This window comes from Eschscholzia californica, unplaced genomic scaffold (genome assembly GCF_041429995.1).
Source record: "Eschscholzia californica isolate CP2 unplaced genomic scaffold, dmEscCali1.0.p SCAF_1, whole genome shotgun sequence".
Classification (NCBI taxonomy): Eukaryota; Viridiplantae; Streptophyta; class Magnoliopsida; order Ranunculales; family Papaveraceae; genus Eschscholzia; species Eschscholzia californica.
Genome location: NW_028238198.1, coordinates 409,298 through 428,817, shown reverse-complemented (window position 1 = coordinate 428,817; position 19,520 = coordinate 409,298). Strand labels below are relative to the sequence as shown.

At 36.0% G+C, this 19,520-nt stretch overlaps 3 protein-coding genes and 1 long non-coding RNA gene across 5 annotated transcripts; 1 reads left to right on the top strand and 3 right to left on the bottom strand.

Annotated features, from left to right (window-relative positions):
* Window positions 1-566: 566 nt before the first annotated feature.
* Window positions 567-9,120, bottom strand: LOC147562840 (uncharacterized). 2 transcript variants are annotated; one of them, XR_015239776.1, is made up of 3 exons: window positions 8,906-9,120; window positions 3,306-3,422; window positions 567-2,065 (listed from the first exon to the last, which is right to left on the bottom strand). It is a non-coding gene; the product is annotated as an uncharacterized LOC147562840 (long non-coding RNA). The 2 variants fall into 2 exon arrangements; XR_015239775.1 differs by lacking the exon at window positions 8,906-9,120 and having other exon boundaries at window positions 3,306-3,525.
* Window positions 9,121-10,960: 1,840 nt separating this feature from the next.
* On the bottom strand, window positions 10,961-12,171 carry LOC147562839 (WRKY transcription factor SUSIBA2-like). The gene is made up of 2 exons (XM_086673430.1): window positions 11,615-12,171; window positions 10,961-11,372 (listed from the first exon to the last, which is right to left on the bottom strand). The coding sequence occupies exons 1-2, from the start codon at window positions 12,064-12,066 to the stop codon at window positions 11,189-11,191; spliced, it is 636 nt and encodes a 211-aa protein (XP_086529556.1). The 5' UTR covers window positions 12,067-12,171; the 3' UTR covers window positions 10,961-11,188.
* Window positions 12,172-14,714: 2,543 nt separating this feature from the next.
* ABCI11 (non-intrinsic ABC protein 14) lies at window positions 14,715-17,513 on the top strand. The gene is made up of 10 exons (XM_086673423.1): window positions 14,715-14,944; window positions 15,017-15,077; window positions 15,271-15,350; window positions 15,610-15,661; window positions 15,741-15,874; window positions 16,259-16,373; window positions 16,491-16,577; window positions 16,692-16,740; window positions 17,043-17,127; window positions 17,229-17,513. The coding sequence occupies exons 1-10, from the start codon at window positions 14,874-14,876 to the stop codon at window positions 17,305-17,307; spliced, it is 813 nt and encodes a 270-aa protein (XP_086529549.1). The 5' UTR covers window positions 14,715-14,873; the 3' UTR covers window positions 17,308-17,513.
* Window positions 17,514-17,967: 454 nt separating this feature from the next.
* Window positions 17,968-19,227, bottom strand: LOC147562837 (uncharacterized). The gene is made up of 2 exons (XM_086664686.1): window positions 18,493-19,227; window positions 17,968-18,401 (listed from the first exon to the last, which is right to left on the bottom strand). Exons 1-2 carry the CDS (start codon window positions 19,114-19,116, stop codon window positions 18,165-18,167), a joined length of 861 nt encoding a protein of 286 aa, XP_086520812.1. The 5' UTR covers window positions 19,117-19,227; the 3' UTR covers window positions 17,968-18,164.
* Window positions 19,228-19,520: the final 293 nt, after the last annotated feature.

The window sequence follows — 19,520 nt, the reverse complement described above, 5'->3', positions numbered from 1 at the left end:
TATAATAGTTCCTTTTTACAAAGGGAAGCAAGCAAGAATATGTCCCTTGACATTTCCATCCTCTCAAATGGAATAATCCACCCTACTTACTTTTCCATTTTTGGGTCCCTAACCCTACTTCTATCTTTTCTTACTTATTCATTCAATAATATTCCATATCTTACCTAATGCCACTAACCGTAAACAGAAAGTGCAAACACTAGTATTTGCTTTGAAATTAGTGGCGTTTAAATGAAATTAGCGCAACTAATTCACAAAACTCGGGATGCCAAAGTCAGTATAAATCCTTCTATAACCACAAAGTGGTATTCGAGCTACCCTTTTTGCAAAACCTACCCAAACAGCACACAGTATACCACAGAAAGAATGTACTTCTAATACTAGCTTAACAAGAATATAATCGATATGTGGTTTAACCATCAAATTTTGAAGAGTTTAGTTAAATACTTGCTACTAGCCTACTATATTATTATTCCAGGGCTTCCTTTCCTGGCTAGATTCCAAACCTATCTTCGTAATACTACCAACGAGTTACACCAACTAAGTTAGAACACATGATAATAACATTTTAAGGAGAATAGCCTGATTATGTTGTCGTCGTCGAAATACATTGCCACACAACAAATACATAATGTCAAACGAAAAGGTACGACTCCGTGACATGCTGATAAAAAAGAGATACATACCATTTACAGTGACACCATTAAGGTGGAGACTAGATATATATAGATATATTTTATGAACTTAGTTGATAGTAATATGTATAGTTATTAAGCGGCTTAATCATATATAGAGACGGCTCGTTTAACACATGGGTCAACAGTTTGATCTATCAAATTCCTCTCGTTCAAGCCTAAACTGCTCTCGAACATGAGATATATAACTAGCAGCCCTACTATTAACGGTACGCTCCTCGACAGTACCACCTCCTAATGAATGTCTGAGTTGTTTTGGAAGGGGAAGTTGTAGTAGTGACTCAGGTTGGTCAATGACAACCGAGTTAGCTTGAACGACCTGATTAGGTGAGGAAGAAGGCTTAGCCGATTTATGAAATGACATAACCACCTTGGTTTTGTTCATGAGCCCTCTAAGCTTGTGATTCGACTCCATTTGATATAGAATAAGTTAGGAGATGAAGATGAAGATGATGAGTGATTGTGTAGCAATGGGAGTGCATATTTATAGTAGTAGAAGTTCTGAGGAGGTAGATGATGGAGATGAAGGTGGGATGGGGGTCCTCAATCATTTATTATGATCTCTTTATGGATAAGAGGGTATTTTTTTTTTTTTTTGCTTTGTTGGGTTTTTTTATGATTATACCCTAAGATATGGGAATTTTGTAGGGATGATGGTACTAGTGGTGGTGGATTCCTTTCCTAGCTTATGAAATTGCACTTTTCTTTTCTTTAATTGTTTAAACATATCTCAAGGTGATGAATTATATTCTTCAATAATTTTGTTTAATGAGAAGGAGACTGGAAGCTTTTGGCATAATGTTAACTTATTGGTTGACAGATTCTGATGCTTAGTCAAGGGTTTACATCACAAGATCTAAACCTTAGAGCCGTTGAGTGAGTGTCGAAACCTAGAGTATTGATGCGACACCTCTGCCTAACGATACATGTTAGAGGGCTTAAAAGAGCTTAGCCAAAAAAGTAGACCCTAAACGCTTGATTGAAACACTAGGTCGCTGGAGGCTAGCTTGCCACAGTAATATTTCTCAACTAAAGAAAAACAAACAAATAACTATGGACAGTGTAAATGAGCTTTTTGTGGCTTCCACTTTCTTTCTACTTTTTACAGGGGATTTGACTGGAAGTTAAGATGGTATACGGAAAATCTAACTATCTAGATGGGATTAGAGTCTTACTAGGAAATGTTCGAAACCATAAACTTTAAAATCAATTAAACCATACCTTTTAAAGCTATCTCCTTGTCCTTGAGGCAGGTGGGTGAAAACCATTCATCTGATAAAAGATATCATTATGCCAATCTTGTCCAATGGGATCCCTTTTCCTCACCAGCAGTAGTATATCGCAATCCAACAAATGATCTTCAGCTGGAACTGCAATTTCAGTCTTAATCTAATAACCATGAACCAAATAAATGACAGATAGTATGAAATATGAATCTGTAATCCTCTTTATCCCAATAGAGACTTGGGTTGAAATTTATTTTATTCTTTCATATTAGAGATTACGCGATTTCTCGACGCGGATGGGTAATACATATGCAACATTGGTGATGTGTTCTCTTTTCAGGGCAACAGACAAGGCAAAAGCAAGAGGTGAAGCAATAAGAGGAAGCGGCCATATAGTATGGAACTACTTTCATATGTATGAGGCTGAATGAATATACACAATTGTGCTTACCTTCTTCCTCATTCAAATTTTCCAATTTGATCGGACTAGGTAGAAGAAAATACAAGATAATACCTATTAGAACGCAGTGATCCTAAAATCTAAGATTCGACAGAACGGTACCTTATGTTTTTTTTTTTTACTCAGGAACCCTTGCAGTACTCCACGTACACTTAAATTTTGAGATTAGGGTCCAAACTCAAAATAAATTCATCATTAAACTGATTTTAATACGAACCATTATAAGGAATCCTAGGTTCAATATTTTTTGTCACTAACTACACCCATATAGTGTGGATTTGGAAAAATTTATAAACATAGAGTAGAGTGACATTGCTGGGTGCAGCTTTAACCTTATCATTCACGAACAATCATCTTAAACTCATAATGTTTACATATAAGTTGAGATATATGTTGAGATATAGGAGTGCTTCGGCAGGGCTTAAATTAGGCTTTGACAGGACAAGTTCGAGGTAACAACTATGAGATTTACTTGGTGACTTGGTCGGGGTGTGTAAGCAACCGCTAAAAGAGTGACTTGTAGGATACTATACTCAAACGCCAGATCGCTTCGACGAGTGTCTTTACTTCAACTATTGATGTAAGACTACACCTTTGAATGTGGGCACGTCTTAGAGGGATGAGAGCTTACTGAAGAAACTAAATCCTAAATTTGGCAGTAACTCTTGGACAAACGCAATATCGACAGGCTACTGAAAGCTAATCAGATACTTGTGTTTCTCAACTAATAAAAAACAAATAAATAAGCCATCTCCTTGTCCTTCGGGCATGTTGGGATAATCCAGCATTGGTTGTAGAAGGGGCATGCGGTGTTGTTGAGTCCTTCGGGCATGTTGGGATAATCCAGCATTGGTTGTAGAAGGGGCATGCGGTGTGTTTCTCAACAACGCAGTATGGAATGAAATTGTGAAAGAAGATTCTTACCTGAACACATTATGAGGTCCAATCGAGCAGGGCTTCCATATGAGGCTCTCCAAAACAACTAAGGCACCCAGATAAAATTCTGTCTTGAAGCAGTTGAAACTGTAGTATGATCACGCACTGTGTTAATCAAGCAAGATTCAGCAGGCTACCCCAATGCAGGCTTAGCATGATTTTGTACCATTAAAATAGAAGAAAAAAAACATAATAATTTAACCAGAATAATAACTTCAAAGGTTTACAACAAAATAAATAAGACAAAATAGGAAAACAATGTCGATGAGGAAAAGGGAAAGGAATATCTTCAACTGCCTAATTAAAGCACGATTTTGTAGGATAACCGACTAAAAGCCATGGGAAACCATATAAATACCTAACTAAACCAGACATCTATGAAATCACGAGAAAACATAAACGTAGAAGAACATAAAAATAATAATTTAGGATGAGGAATTCTGGCAAGTATGTCCCTGCAAGCGAAAAAAACTTACTACAAAAGCTTAAGTGAAACCATACACGCAACACAACCATTACATTGATCTCCACTAGCTGAGATGAAAACAGCAGAATGTCAAAGTCTATCGCATGTATCAACCAACAATAAAAACGAAGTGAAGAGTATTATTAGGTGACCACTGAAACAAGAAAATCATCACTTTGAGTAATGACATTTAACGTGAGAACAATCTTTGTGTACTTGACTCCAGATTCAGCATATCGTAGAAAAATAGAATAGCTCTTACTGAATTGAACTAACTAAAACTTTACATGTAGAAGAGATATTTAAATTTTTCAACTCAGTAGTGAAATTAATTTCAACCGCCATGGCTTAAGTGCCAAGAGCATACCAAACAAAACCAACGAAGGCAGAGAATATGGATTTACGAACTCCTTTTGTTTAGCACAAATAGATAGTTCTTTCTTAACCTTAGTACTCATAAAAACTCAATTTCACAGGCAACTTTTTCATTTTCGAACTCATTAACTGTATTATTGTAAAACAAGATAATACAGAATAGGAACCACAAAATCCCCCATTATTGAAGTACCAGTAGTGTAGCTAACAGCACCTGCTCGCGCAACTCATGGTGGATATGGCTCATTAAACCAGTCAATCACCATGGTTCAAGTGCCGAGAGCTTAACTACAATCACCAACAATGGCAGACGATATGGACCTAACAAAAGCTCTTTCATTTCAAAACTCAGAAAATATTTTATTCGAAAAGAAGACACACAACATAGGACCCAAAAAGAAACCCATATTCAAGTACCAATAGCTTAGCAAACAACACCCGCTCGCGCAACTCATGGTAGATATGGCACTATAGACCAGTCGACCACCATGGTTCGAGTGTCGAATGCTTAACTAACAATACCAACAATGGAAGAGATTATGGCCTACTAAAAACTCCTTTTGTGTACGTACCACAAATAGATAGCACTTTTCAAAACTTAGTACTAGTAAAAACTCATTTTATATTTTGATAAGCAACTTTTTCATTTCCAAACTCATCAAATAGATAAAAATGAAACAAGATAAATACAATGTAAGAACCAAAAAATCCCCCACGGTTCAAGTTCCAATATCCTAGCTAACAACACCCGCTCGCGCAACTCATGGTGGATAAGGCGCAATAGACCAGTCGACCAACATGGTTCAAGTGTTGAACCCTAACAAAAAAAATACGGTAAGTTTACTTCAAGGAAAATGAGGAGAGATCAGTAGAAGAGAAGAAACAGGCGGAAGAAATTGGAACCTTGACTTGGTCCAAAAACAAAAAACCTAATGTGCCCGTCTCTGTTTTCTATTGATCTTTGACATCCTAAATAATGTCCCTTTATTCTAACTGCCTACACAAAGTCACAAAGACAGATCTTGTGCTATAACTGACTAAAAACAATGGGAAACTATATAAATATCTAACCAAACCTGGCATCCATAAGATCACGAGAAACATAAATGTAGCAAAAAAAGATTTAGGAAGAAGAATTCTGGCAAGTATGTGCCAGCAAGAGAAAAAACTTATTACAAAAGCTTAAGTTAACCACACAAGCAACACAACCATTACATTGATCTCCACTACATGAGAAGAAAACAGCAGAATGTCAGTCTATCTAATGTATAAAGCAATCATAAATACGAAGAGTTGAAGAGTATTATTAGGTGACCTATAAATGAAGAAAATCATCCTTCAACTTAGATACTTTCTAAAACATGGTACCGTAAAAATTCATTTAATGAACAACTATTTCATTGCCAAACTCAGAAAATATTTTATTGGAAAAGAAGACACATAATGACCACAAAACCACCCATTAAAGTACCACCAGCTTAGCTAACAACACCCGCTCGCGCAACTCATGGTAGATGCGGCGCTATAGACCAGTCAACCACCACGGTTCGAGTATTGAAAGCTTAACTAACATTACCAACAATGGAGGAGAATATGGGCCGAGATAAAACTCCTTTTGTTTATCACAGAGAGATAGTACTTTTTAAAACCTAGTACACGTAAAAACTCATTTTAATAAGCAACTTTTTCAATTTCAAACTCAAAATATATCGTTGTAAAAGAAGACAACACCGTATAGGAACCACAAAACCCCCCATGGTTAAAGTACCAGTAGCCTAGCTAACAACACCCGCTCGCGCAACTCATGGTGGATATGACGCATTAAACCAGTCAATCACCGTGGTTCAAGTGTCGGAAGCTTAATCAACAGTACCAACAATAGGAGGATATGGACCTGACAAAAGAAGACAATACAGAATAGGAACCACAAAACCCTCATATTCAAGTACCAATAGCTTAGCGAACAACACCCGCTCGCGCAACTCATGGTAGATATGGAACTATAGACCAGTCAAACACCATGGTTCGAGTGTCGAATGCTTAACTAACAATACCAACAATGGAAGAGATTATGGGCCTACTAAAAACTCCTTTTGTGTACGTAGCACACATAGATAGCACTTTTCAAAATTTAGTACTAGTAAAAACTCATTTTAAAATTTCATAAGCAACTCTTTCATTTCCAAACTCATCGAATAGATAAAAATGAAACAAGATATAACAATATAGGAACCAAAAAATCCCCCACGGTTCAAGTTCCAATAGCCTAGCTAACAACACCTGCTCGCGCAACTGATGGTGGACAAGGCGCAATAGACCAGTCGACCAACATGGTTCAAGTGTTGAAAGCGTAACTAAAAATACCAACAATGGAGTATTTTAATGCATTGTAATTTTCTAACTTTCACTAAAACAGCCACAATGTTTTCAGATCATAAGAACAGCAGCATATATGTATTAACAGTAAAGAGTAGTTAGAGGTCCTACTACCTGGTTAAAGGCTAAATAACCCTAACAAAAAGAATACGGCAAGTTTACTTCAAGGGAAATGAGGAGAGAGATCATTAGAAGAGAAGAAACAGGCGGAAGAAATTGGAACCTTGACTTGGTCCAAAAACAAAAAAACCTAATGTGTCCATCTATGTTTTCTATTGATCTTTGACATCCTAAATAATGTCCCCTTATTCTAACTGGCTTCACAAAGACAGATTTTGTGCTATAATAACTGACTAAAAACTATGGGAAACTATAAAAATATCTAACTAAACCTGACATCCATAAGATCACTAGAAACATAAATGTAGCAAAAAAGAAATTTAGGAAGAAGAATTCTGGCAAGTATGTGCCCGCAAGAGAAAAAACTTACTACAAAAGCTTAAGTTAAGTGAAACACACGAGCAACACAACCATTACATTGATCTCCACTACATGAGAAGAAAACAGCAGAATGTCAGAGTTTATCGAATGTATAAAGCAATCATAAAAACGAAGACTTGAAGAATATTATTAGGTGACCAATAAAACAAGAAAATCATCCTTCAAGTTAGACACTTTCTAAAACATGGTACCATAAAAATTCATTTCATGAACAACTATTTCATTGCCAAACTCAGAAAATATTTTATTGGAAAAGAAGACACATAACGACCACACCGCCCCCCCCCCCCCCCCCCCAATTTAAGTACCACTAACAACACCCGCTCGCGCAACTCATGGTAGATGTGGCGCTATAGACCAGTCAACCACCACGGTTCGAGTGTTGAAAGCTTAACTAACATTACCAACCATGGAGGAGAATATGGGCCGAGAAGAAACTCCTTTTGTTTATCACAGAGAGATAGTACTTTTTAAAACCTAGTACACGTAAAAACTCATTTTAATAAGCAACTTTTTCAATTTCAAACTCAATATATATCATTGTAAAAGAAGACAACACCGTATAGGAACCACAAAACCCCCAATGGTTAAAGTACCAGTAGCCTAGCTAACAACACCCGCTCGCGCAACTCATGGTGGATATGACGCATTAAACCAGTCAATCACCATGGTTCAAGTGTCGGAAGCTTAATCAACAGTACCAACAATAGAGGGGGATATGGACCTAACAAACAAAGACAATACAGAATAGGAACCACAAAACCCTCATATTCAAGTACCAATAGCTTAGCGAACAACACCCGCTCGCGCAACTCATGGTAGATATGGCACTATAGACCAGTCAACCACCATGGTTCGAGTGTTGAATGCTTAACTAACAATACCAACAACGGAGGAGATTATGGACCTACTAAAAACTCCTTTTGTGTACGTAGCACAAATAGATAGCACTTTTCAAAACTTAGTACTAGTAAAAACTCATTTTGAATTTTGATAAGCAACTTTTTCATTTCCAAACTCAATGAAAATGAAACAAGATAATACCATATAGGAATCAAAAAATCAGCCATGGTTCAAGTTCCAATAGCCTAGCTAACAACACCCGCTCGCGCAACTCATGGTGGATAAGGCGCAATAGACCAGTCGACTGACATGGTTCTAACTTTCACTAGTCACTACTCCAGCCAAAATGTTTTCAGATTATAAGAACGGCAGCATAAATGTATTAACAGTAACGAATAGTTCAACGTCATAATACATGTTTGAAGGCTAAAGCAAAAACGTTGTCAGAGAGCTGCCACAATTGGTGCCAAAGGTAGTCAACAGAGTCCTGGAATAATCCTAACAAAAGAAATACGGTAAGTTTACTTCAAAGGAAATTAGTAAAGATCAGTAGAAGAGATGAAACAGAAGAAATAATTTGGAAGCCTGACTTTGTTCACAAACAAAAACAAAGACCTAGTTTCCCTTCTGTATCGTAATCGACATCAGACGGACATATTAGTTGGATCGATCAAGAAACGATATACAATATACAAAACCCTGAGAAAAGATCAGTAGGGGAGATGAAACTAAGAAAGAACTCGGAACCCTAAGTTCGTTCAAAAGCAGGAATCCTAAGTTCGTTCAAAACCAGGAACGCTACTTTCGTCCGAAAGCAGGAACCCTAGAAAGAAAGAAAGATCGATCGAGAAACAAAAACAAATAAACAAGATATAAAACCTAAAACAAAACATCAGACAATATAGAAAACCCTAGAAATAAAGATAGATCAAGAAATACAAAACAATAAACAAGATATAAAACCTAAAACCAAACATCGGACAATGTATAAAACCCTACAAAGAAAGATCAGATGAAATTAACATACTATAATTAGGGCTTCGTCGACTCTGCTTCGTTTTCCCGCGATCGTTGTGCAGGAGGCGTCTCTCCTTCTCTCTGTTATCATGTTTCTTGATCCAAGAACACGAGATGTTTTTTTCTGTCTTGATCGTGAATACGAACTTTCACGCGCTTGATTTACCCTAAAATCTCTCTGAGATTTCGGAACCCTAAAATCTTGATTTACCCTCGCGTATCTCTCCCTCTATTTGATTTCCCCTTGCTTTTTTCCCCGCGATTATTACATGGGAAGCTTTATTACCTGACATGGCAAATTTTTCAAATTCATTACCGTTTAACACGGGTGGATTGGCTTCTATTACAACCCGGTGACTTTTGCAATTTGGTTTCTCCCTCGGTTATTTTCCAAATGGCTTCCTTTATGACCCACCTTGTCCCTTCTCGCCTAGCCCCTTATTTTATAACTAGTTTTTCGCATAACTTCCTACTTCTTCAAAAATATCTAGAAGGCCCTCTGTTGCCACTACCTCTGTATTTGAAAAGATAAGTCTGTACGATCTAAACATTTATCTTTATTAGTAGGCTGGTTCTCAAAAAAAAAAGAAAAGATAGTTCTGAGGTAGTACTGAATTGAAATCTCGTTCTAAGATTGTTCAACAAAGTTTGTTTTTCATACAGGCAACATGATTGTAGTAGTCGGAATTGTGTCAGTCATAGCACCGGCAATACAAATAACTGCATCATTATAAACTACCAGAGGAGGAGTTGCATCATCCAAGAAGTTTTGGAAGGAAACATCCAAATTATTATGTTGTAAGAGGCATGAAGGCCTTTGATAAGTTCTCAAAAATGTATAGATATAAAGAAAAATGGAGATTTAACATTACCCCTTTTTGTTGATGTCTGCTTAGAAAAAACATATTGTTTAATGTTCATTTAAAAATGATATAGATTGTAGGTTCACAATTCTTTTGCGCGGTGGATGGATACTCATTCCTGAATCTAAAAAAGTTCAAATTTATGTGGAATTAGAAAATTTTGATTTGTCAAACTTCCGTTAAATAAAGTAAAAGTATAAATAAATAGGCTCTAGGCCCCATAGGATGGTCCTAACCGTCTTTATATGACCTTTAGGGAAAAAATTATCAAAAAGTATACTCAACCTGCCTCTGGGACTCCCACTTGAACCGCCTGTGAGAGAAACTTCCGTTTCTCTTTCCTCTCACATGTTCAGTCACGTGGAGAGAGAAACTCATGTTTCTCTCACATGCGGTTCAAGTGGGAGTCCCAGGAGGCGGGTTGTGTAGCCTTGTTGAAAAATTATCTCGAGTGATGAAAGTCAGACTTATTCAATTCATGAAATAACTACACATTATATATTTACGATGGATTCATGTTATGTAAACTCTTGGAGTTTATGTAAAAATTGAAAATAAAGATGTCTTTTTTTTGTACGCATGTGAATCAAACTCTTAAAAGAAACAAATATGAGTTATTTTTTCTCACTCATTCCTCCCGTTCCTTGTTGGAAGCCCGTTAGAAATTTGTCTGTATCTTATTCATTGTCTTTTTCCGTCATTTTCATTCTCTCTCTCATTTTCATCTCTATCGCAACTTCATCGTCGTCTTTTTCACATCTTCTTCATCTTAATCCTTCTTATTCTTTGTCTATTTTTTCTTTCAATTTTATTTTTTCATTTTTCAATTCTATTTTTCTTCATTAATTCATTGAGCAGTAGGGAATTTCGAGACAGGTGTCTGTCGAGTCCCCCACCAAAAATATATGAATGTGTTTAGAGTAATGGTAGGGAACAAGAAAAACTAAGTAGACTCTTGAAAGAAAAAGCCCAAGAAATTTTTGAGTAAGTTCTACAAATTTCAATTAATGAAGATCAAAATTACGTTAGAAAAGGTGAGCCTTGTAGTTTGAAATAGTTAGTGTAGTTTCATGTCCACGAGCAGTTTCATGTCCTCGTCGTTCTGTAATCGAATCGCTAATACAGATGAAACTATGACATTTAAAATCTATGATGTACTATTTATAACTTTAATGTAATGAAAGAATGACTTGCGAGTTCCATTTGATAAAAACATAAGAACATTTTATTACATTTCAAGCAGCAAGAATGTATCATCGAACTAAAAATTATTCACAAACGCAGGCATTGAGCAGCTACAGGTACCATGACCCTTAATCATCACAAGTATTACAACAAAAAAAAATATCAAAGTATAATCAAGATGGACCACAATTTCTATTCAAAGTTTATTAATCTACATGAACTATAGTATAATGCTACTAATATAATTAGTTTAGAAGTGGTGTGAATATTTGCATTTGTTTCAAGATATGCTCAAAGTTATCGGTAGGCTTCTCGATAGGATGTGAATGCATCCCTTCATAAGTTGTCACTACTACCCCTTCATCTCTAGACAGCCGTTGCACTTGCTTCTTCACGTTGCAACCATTATGTGTACATCTATAGTAGCTTCTGTAATTTTCACGCAAAACCCATTTGATTAACTCATCCAAACTTACAAATATACATGTTATTAAAATTTAAACTTATGCCATATACGTATAATTCTAACATAAAACAACAGAACACACACATATATAGTGATGACGGTTATATGTTATTTATAGGTTTTTCAAATTAGTATGGTTCCAAACACGAAAATGAATTGAAACATAAAGTAGGAGTAAAACAATAACTGAAATATAATATTATACCTCGGGTGTCTGTTGTTTTTGACAGTTTTTTGGCCATATTTTCTCCATCGATAACCATCGTCAAGTATATCAACTTGGCTTCTTGTTTGAAAAGCATATCTATGCTTCTTTATCTTCTTTTCTACCTTAATACTAGTAGTAAAATTAGAACTCTTCTTTTTGTCAACTGATAATATTGGTGGAGGTTTTGTGATAGTCATGTCATTGCTTTCTTGGGTCTGGTGGTCTTTATGATACCCACCACCATCACCACTTCCAATTCCATTTTCTGAAAAGTCTTTAGTAGTACTACTGTTCATCAATCCTAAGAAGAGATTTTCAGCTGAGTTGCTTGTTTCTTGATGAAGAATTTGGTGAAGATCATTATTGTAAACATGAGAATTGACTCCGTTTGATGATGATGATGAACTTGAATTATTAGGGAAGACTAAATTAACTGGGTATTTCTCCATTAGAGGACTAACTAATAGTCTAGTAGAGAAAGAAGAAAGAGAGAGATTAGTTAATGAAGAAAAATGAATGTGGATTATATTGTCATATATCTAGACTAGATTATTAAGGTGGGTTAGTGCACGAGGTAAAAAGAACAATACAAATAAAAAGGTTATAAGGCGGCTCATGAGCTAAAAAAGGAGGAGGATATGATCATCTAGAGAGACAAGTCGTAAACGGCACGCTAGGAAAATGTTTGCCTTTTTTAAATTTTGTCTTAATCTAATGGGTTATTTCCTAAATAGATCCTAGATTATGACGGATTTTCTGTTTGACCCCCTAGTTTATTAAAAATGCATATATGATTCCTCTCATTTTCTCCGTCAATTGACTTTGCTAACTTTTTTTTTTTATATAGTTTTCGGAAATACTCTCTTTTATATTCCCTAATATAGTTTACTCTTTCTCTCTCTTTAAAACCTCACCTTCTCATCACCGATCTTTTTCTCTTCCTTAGATTTTCTCCCTGGAACTTCGGTATTTCTCATAAAAAGTTAACAACCAGCTAATAGTCAACTAACGAAAACTTTAAGTAGAGAGTTATCTCGGTATTTTATATAAGTAGGAGATCAAACAGGAAACTAGTCATAAACTATGACTCATTTTAAACGCAACCCTAATCCAATCGCATTATACCAGATCACTTAATTAGGAGGCAATATTGTGGGGCCAGTAATTGTGGTCAACCTTAGCTCGTGGCCCTTAGATTTTAAATATTTGGAGGTGGAGTGTAGCTAACGGCTATGATGAACGCTTCCAATCTACAACTGATAGCATACTCCTTAATTAATTAGATAACTGGATTAGATTACGATAAGATGAAAGGTTGATTTATTTCATATTTTGAAATTAGCCTTTCGTCTTCACGTGAAGAAGATAAAGTCAATTATATTTGATTAATTTCTGCCAGGATTATAGTTTTATTCACGTCCACATGTGGTTGAACTAAAGACTACTTAATAATATAAGGTTTTGTTTTCTTTACTTTATTTTCTTAGTTTTACTAATTGATAATTGAGGATACCTCCTTCAATAATGGGTAATTGAGTTTATCTATCATATTTCCCACACCACCAAACAATCAAATAAAGTTTATAGTTATCAAAGTTTTTCTATCGAAAGATTATTTTCTGCTGCGACAAACATGACTTTAGTGATTTTGATAAGGTGTAGGCTCAACGACCAATTGTTGAAAGAGTAAATTCAATTACTAATTAGTTTTGAAGAACGCAAAGCCAGAAAAAACCCAAAAGAGACAAATAATTATGTTCAAAGTGTTGTAATTCAATTTTTCTAATTAAGCAGATAATTCTAGTAAATATACTCGTAAGTAAAAAGAAAAAAAAGTATTGGAGAAAATCAACTATAACATGAAAGTCTTAATTCAAAAAAGAAGAAAATTCTCATTGAAGTTGTTAGTTTCTTTCTCTATAAAAACAAAAATTTGATGTGAGAAAGTATATTGAATGATGAAGCATGATTATGAGTTGGAAATTAATACTAATTTTTTCAGTTCACAGACAAGTATGAGTGGTAATATTGGTTAAAATAGTGGGTAAGACGTTAATACGTGCTAATAATCTCAATATAAAGGTCTAAGCTGAGGTAAGATAGGACGCGTGGGGTTTGAATATTGGGGTGCCGGAGAAAACACACACTTCACGTGCCTTTGAATTTACTACGAGCAGCCCCTCCTCATCTTGACATTTCCATGCTTATTCTTTTATGGAAGTTTATTGAAGGCTGAATATTTAGACAACAACAACCAATTAGTATTAGTCTTTCATGGAAAAATTGACATAAAATTGTCACGACAAAAACCTCCGTGAATATTTTCAATAAGCAAATGAGAGAATGTGACATATTTTCTACGATAGACAATGAAATATATATATAAATATTTAGTTGTTCTAGCATAATGTAATTCAAGTCAAATTAGTCACTAATCTTATTTTATTTCCTGAACTAAACAGTGGAACACTTGAAAAATATGAAAATGTTTTTGGGAGATACACTTTTTTTTTATTTCCGCGACTTGTAAATTAATCAAACACGTCTAAGGGTGGCAATTTGGTCCGAATCGACGGTTTTTTCCAAACCCGCCCCTAATGGAACGGGTTTTACCGACCCGTTTATTAAACGGTTCGGGTTTGCTATGAAGTTAAATCAAATAATCGGGTTTGGGGCGGGTTTGGTATTAGATAGTAAACTCCGCCCCGAACCGATCAGTATGATATATATTAAGTATATGTTTTATTTAAGGTTATGTTTCTAAAACTTTAATCTTATATTATCAATTTAACTATGTTATTTTTTATATTATTTAAGTAGTTGTAGTGTTTATGATCGATAAACTCAATGTCTTATAAAATTTTGTTAGCCATTGTTATGTTACTTCAAACTAAAATAACTCATGTTATATTAAACGGGACAGGGCGGGGCGGTAATGGTTTAACAAATTTTAATTGGGACGGGTATGCTAATTGAATATTCGCCCCGATTAATTATTGGGACGGTAAATGTAAAACCCGTTTACTAACGGGACGGAGTTGGGAAGGGGATGAACCGTTCCAAACCGGTCAGACATCCCTAAACACGCCCTAAAAGGAAGGCGTCAATATGAAACTAGGAAGACCCAAAGTTGTCAATGTCTTGGGTTCTAATCTCACTCTTAACCAAATCTCCTCTTTTCTATGCCAAATTTTCCACTTTTTGTTCAATTCTGAAATCAATTTCAGATTTTTCATATCAATAAGAGGGTTCTGAGATGGTTGAATGTTCTCTCCTCGTCTCTCCATCCACATCAATCATCAGAACTTCGTCCACAAATTATATCAGGTATAACCCTTTATTTCACACCCTTCTAATTTCCCCCCAAACTGATTTCATTTTTGTCTGTTCCTTTTGCAGGTTAAATCTCAGGAGGAAACCCCAAGCTTTCTCAGTTTCCTGTAGTTACTCTTGCTTTGAAGTAACTACCCTCTTTTATCATCCTTTATCTCATTCATTTTCTTTAATCTTAATTCACATCATCATTGTTGTATACAATTAGGGTTTCTTTACTTTACATTGTTACGCTTGTCCATTGTTATGTTTACCTGTTGTAACACCATTATTTTTTTTTTTGGTTGAAATTTTTTAACACCATTGTTGGTTTCATTTAGGTAAAGGGTGTTACTTATCGTCCGCCTGGGACTGAACAAAGCCTTTTGAACGAAGTCAGTTTTTCTCTCCAGGAGAAAAGGTATATAAGAAGTTTCCATTATCGTAGTTTACACGAACCTAATGAAAGCTTTCATATAATCGACTCACTAGTGATTAGCATCGTGTGGTTCGTGCGATGGAATTAGTTCTTTGGTAATCTGAACAATTCGGAAAAATGATTAGTGGGTTGTAGCTAAAATGCTTGTATAAATGGTTAAGCTTGTTTATACTCTTTGCGGTACATGCTATAGGAGTATAGGTAAGTAGGTTTTAAATACCTTTTGTTGTTCATTCGGCAGCTTCGGTTTGATCTTTGGACGAAGTGGAAGTGGAAAAACTACCCTCTTGCAGGTCAATAACTTCCCCTTATGTTATCTCATGTAGACATTTGATATGACTCTTAACTTGTTGTATCCCAAAAATTGTATAGCTTCTTGCAGGATTAGTTAAGCCTACATCAGGGTCTATTCATATTCAAAGATATGGAAATGATGGACACCCAAATCAATCGCCAGAACTATTGCCTCCAGAGAGAGTTGGCATCGTTTTTCAGTTTCCTGAACGGTACAAACTCTTCATCATTTCCTTCTTATAAGTTTTGTATGTCAAAACTCCGAACTGTCTTATCATGTACCTGTTGTAAACTGTAATAACTAATAACATATGGACACTTCGTTATCTGCCTGTTCTTGGTCTATATCCAAGTGCGATTTAGAAATAAGTCGACATTGAAACTTTGCTTCAGCACGGCCACGGTCTTGATCAGTCATTCAGTTGGTCTCCCTATCAACCCAGGTGCAAGCACCAATAAATGTGGGTGTTCATTAAACTTTACCTTTAGGATATCTTATGGTTTTTATATGTAAAAGTATCAATCTTCTGTTGTTCTAGTCTGTTCCTTTGCCTATGCACGCCGATTTATCCAACTTCTTAAATATTGTGAACTAGGTATTTTCTAGCTGACACTGTGCTCGAGGAAGTCACGTTCGGGTGGCCAAGGCAGATAGGAGGTGTTCAAGTGAAAGAAGACCTTGCTTTGAGACTCCAAAGAGCTATATCTTCGGTATTTTGTGACAAGCCCAAAACCAGTTTTTACTCGCACCTATCTCGCTCCATTTCCATTTTCTGCGGGTTCATTTCCTAGTAGTACTTGATGCATTGTGATGTGTCAAATTATCAGGTTGGACTGAATGGGATCTCCTTGGATGAAGACCCTCATTCTCTTAGTGGTGGTTACAAACGTCGCCTTGCCTTGGCAATTCAGCTAGTAAGAATTTCATGTTTGGTTTTCATTACTGCACGAATCAATCGATCATGAGACATGCAATTGTTAAATTCTTCACTTCACCAGTATCTGACAACTACTTATATTATTCATCAGGTACAAGTCCCAGATTTGTTGATTCTAGATGAGCCTCTTGCTGGTCTTGGTACAAATATACATCTTTATTCCTCCCATCTTTCTTGTTAGCATTTCAATTATAAACGTGTAGGATTTCCATCGCTAAAAGATTACTGTTTCTGACATTACCCGAAATGGAGCTTTCCAAACCAAAGCAAACCTACTGAATTGCAGCTTATAACTTGCCCTACCAGTTTCATCTCATGGTTGATTTAGTTTTATGTTTTAGTTTGTTATGATGAGGAAACGACGGTTCATTTACAAGGTATCTATATCTGTAGAAAGACAATGAATCTCACTAATGGTTTCATTTGCCAATATGAAGAACAGACTGGAAGGCTCGTGCGGACGTTGTAAAGTTATTAAAGCATCTAAAGAAAGAACTAACTTTACTCGTCGTTAGCCATGATCTCAAGTAAGTAGCATCTTCAAAACCCCACAATTGGACTCTATATTTTGATAGTATTTTTCTGGATTCGATTTTGAAGGTATATTTTGATCGTATTTATATTCCAGGGAGTTATCGGGTCTAGTGGACCGGTCATGGAGGATGGAAATGGGCGGAGTTCTAAAGGAAGAGTCTATACCAGTATAACCCTATACCAGCATAAAGTGGCAAAGCCTCTAGGGTGGACTGGAGTTAATTTGTGATGCAACCCTGTACTTGGCTTAACCATCCATATCTACCAAATTGTAATTACAGCAAATATTGGTTTCAGGAGATGAAAAGTGTTAAATCCATCTCAAAATTAAATGGCAATGAGAGGAAGGTGTCTAGACATTATATTCTTGATTGCTAAATTGCCTTACTCCAATTTCTTGATTGCTAAATCACCCACCCTCTCCAATGTACCTTACTCTAATTTCTTGATTGCCAAATCACCCTCTCCAATGTGAAACTATTCTCACACACCCCTACATGTGTGGACTTTTAAACCCTCTCTTACATGCTAGATCAACCACATTGGGACTATTCTCCTAGAAAAGAATAAATTAGAACTTGTCTCAATGTAAAGAATTCACTGGTCACTCGAGACTTACCATGAGTTTGAGTTGCATTTTTTGTGGCTTCCTAGTGCAATAAATGACTCCCCTTGCGGAGTCACTAAGATTATAAAAGAGAGGTGTAGCAATGAACAAATAAGTTATAGAAAGAGAATCTTTCACCCATCCTCATTGTAGCCTAGTGGTTGAAACTACTTGTAGTCTCACACCAAGTCACTGGTTCGAGGATGGGTGTGGGAGAGAAGAAAAGAGAGAGAAATAAGGTATTCTAAAATACCTTCTTTTTTTTCATATTCAACTGCTTTTATACAAACATATGATATATATCTCCACCATTTTACTTGATATTCCTAAGAAATAAAAGTCCCAAGGAAAATGAGGCAAAGTCTGTCTGGGTACAAATCCTCCTAAGTACATACATTTTCTGTGTTTTCAGAAATACTTATATCAATCTGCTTTTTTGGATCCGCTTGCTGCTTGTCCTCTTGGTGATACTGACACCTTCTTCTCCTCTTGATCTTCTTCAACCCTTTTCATCATAAAAAACTGAGCATCCTTATCTTTGAAGTACCTCTCAAATGCTCTAGGAAGGAATTGAGGTATCAAAAACCCAAACAAGTTCACAGAAAAATACACCAAATTCCCCACTGCTAGACTCCTCCCAAACCAATTCCATGCCAAATCCTACATCATAGGCCATGTACATTATAATAATATATATATATACCCAAAATCAATACAAAAACAAACAAACGATATGAGAGTATTTGATTACCTGAAATTGTGGATTATAAGGAATGGGTTTATAAAGCCAAACATCTTGAATCCAATCAAGAATTACAAAGATTCTCCTAACAGTATAAAGCAAAGGAACCATAGCTCTAACAGGAGGTGAAAACAAACAAAACCCACTTATTATATTTTCAGTCAATATCTGAAAAGATAATAAAAACAAGTGAGGTGTTCCAGATCTTAAGGCATGTTCATCTCCTCTAGCAAACCCACCTAAAACATAAGCCAATGGCAAGAACAACCCAATTGTTGTACCCAATACTACATAAAACTTGAAGAACTTTCCACCATGGAAAATCTCTCTCTCTGTAGAGGTGGTGGTACTTGTGGTGGTACTGGTTGGAGATAATGAGGGGAAGACAAAACGAGAGAGGAGGAGAAGGTAAGCTGAAGTGAAAGCAGGAAAGATTAGGTCAAGTAGTGGGACAAGTCCACTAACTGAGAAAACCATTATGAAAGCTACTAGTTGTAGTTCTATTACTCTAAGAGAGCCCATTGCTCCTCCCATCACTGTTTGTGACTCTTGCTGGTGGTGGTGGTGGGGTTTGGTGGTGGTTTGATCATCAGGCTGAGTTCGAGGTTCCATGGTAAGAGATACTCCTGACATGATGATGATGACTTCGATCTTTCTTACTTTCCTTATGAGGTTTCTTTAAATTGATGAAGAAGAAGATGATGAGGTTTTGGGCATGGAATAAATATTAGTAATAAGTTGATTAGTTAGTTAAATGATTGCATGTAGATTTCAACGTGTTGGAGTGGAAGGTGCACACGTGTGTAGTGTCTTTCAATTGTACGAAAAAGATAACTACGACATTCCACCTCAGCAATCACACTTGTCACTTACCAACTTTTGGGCTATGGAGTCCCATTAGTCCAAAACCATCATCCCGACAATATGTTGTGGTCTCAATCTAACGTGAATCTTTTTCTCTTTTATCTAGTACAACAAAGAGAATATTGTAGAGTTCATAACTTTGTAAAATTGGTGATGTTGGTGATATGCAGAAC

Excerpts from the sequence above, each read along its gene's own strand:
- LOC147562839 (XM_086673430.1), bottom strand. The coding sequence starts at position 12,066 with ATGGAGAAATACCCAGTTAATTTAGTCTTCCCTAATAATTCAAGTTCA. Across the intron at positions 11,373-11,614 it reads AAAAACAACAGACACCCGAG|AAGCTACTATAGATGTACAC; the intron begins GTATAATATTAT and ends TGAAAATTACAG.
- ABCI11 (XM_086673423.1), top strand. The coding sequence starts at position 14,874 with ATGGTTGAATGTTCTCTCCTCGTCTCTCCATCCACATCAATCATCAGA. Across the intron at positions 14,945-15,016 it reads TCGTCCACAAATTATATCAG|GTTAAATCTCAGGAGGAAAC; the intron begins GTATAACCCTTT and ends TTCCTTTTGCAG. Across the intron at positions 16,374-16,490 it reads TCCAAAGAGCTATATCTTCG|GTTGGACTGAATGGGATCTC; the intron begins GTATTTTGTGAC and ends TCAAATTATCAG.
- LOC147562837 (XM_086664686.1), bottom strand. The coding sequence starts at position 19,116 with ATGTCAGGAGTATCTCTTACCATGGAACCTCGAACTCAGCCTGATGAT. Across the intron at positions 18,402-18,492 it reads CTTATAATCCACAATTTCAG|GATTTGGCATGGAATTGGTT; the intron begins GTAATCAAATAC and ends CCTATGATGTAG.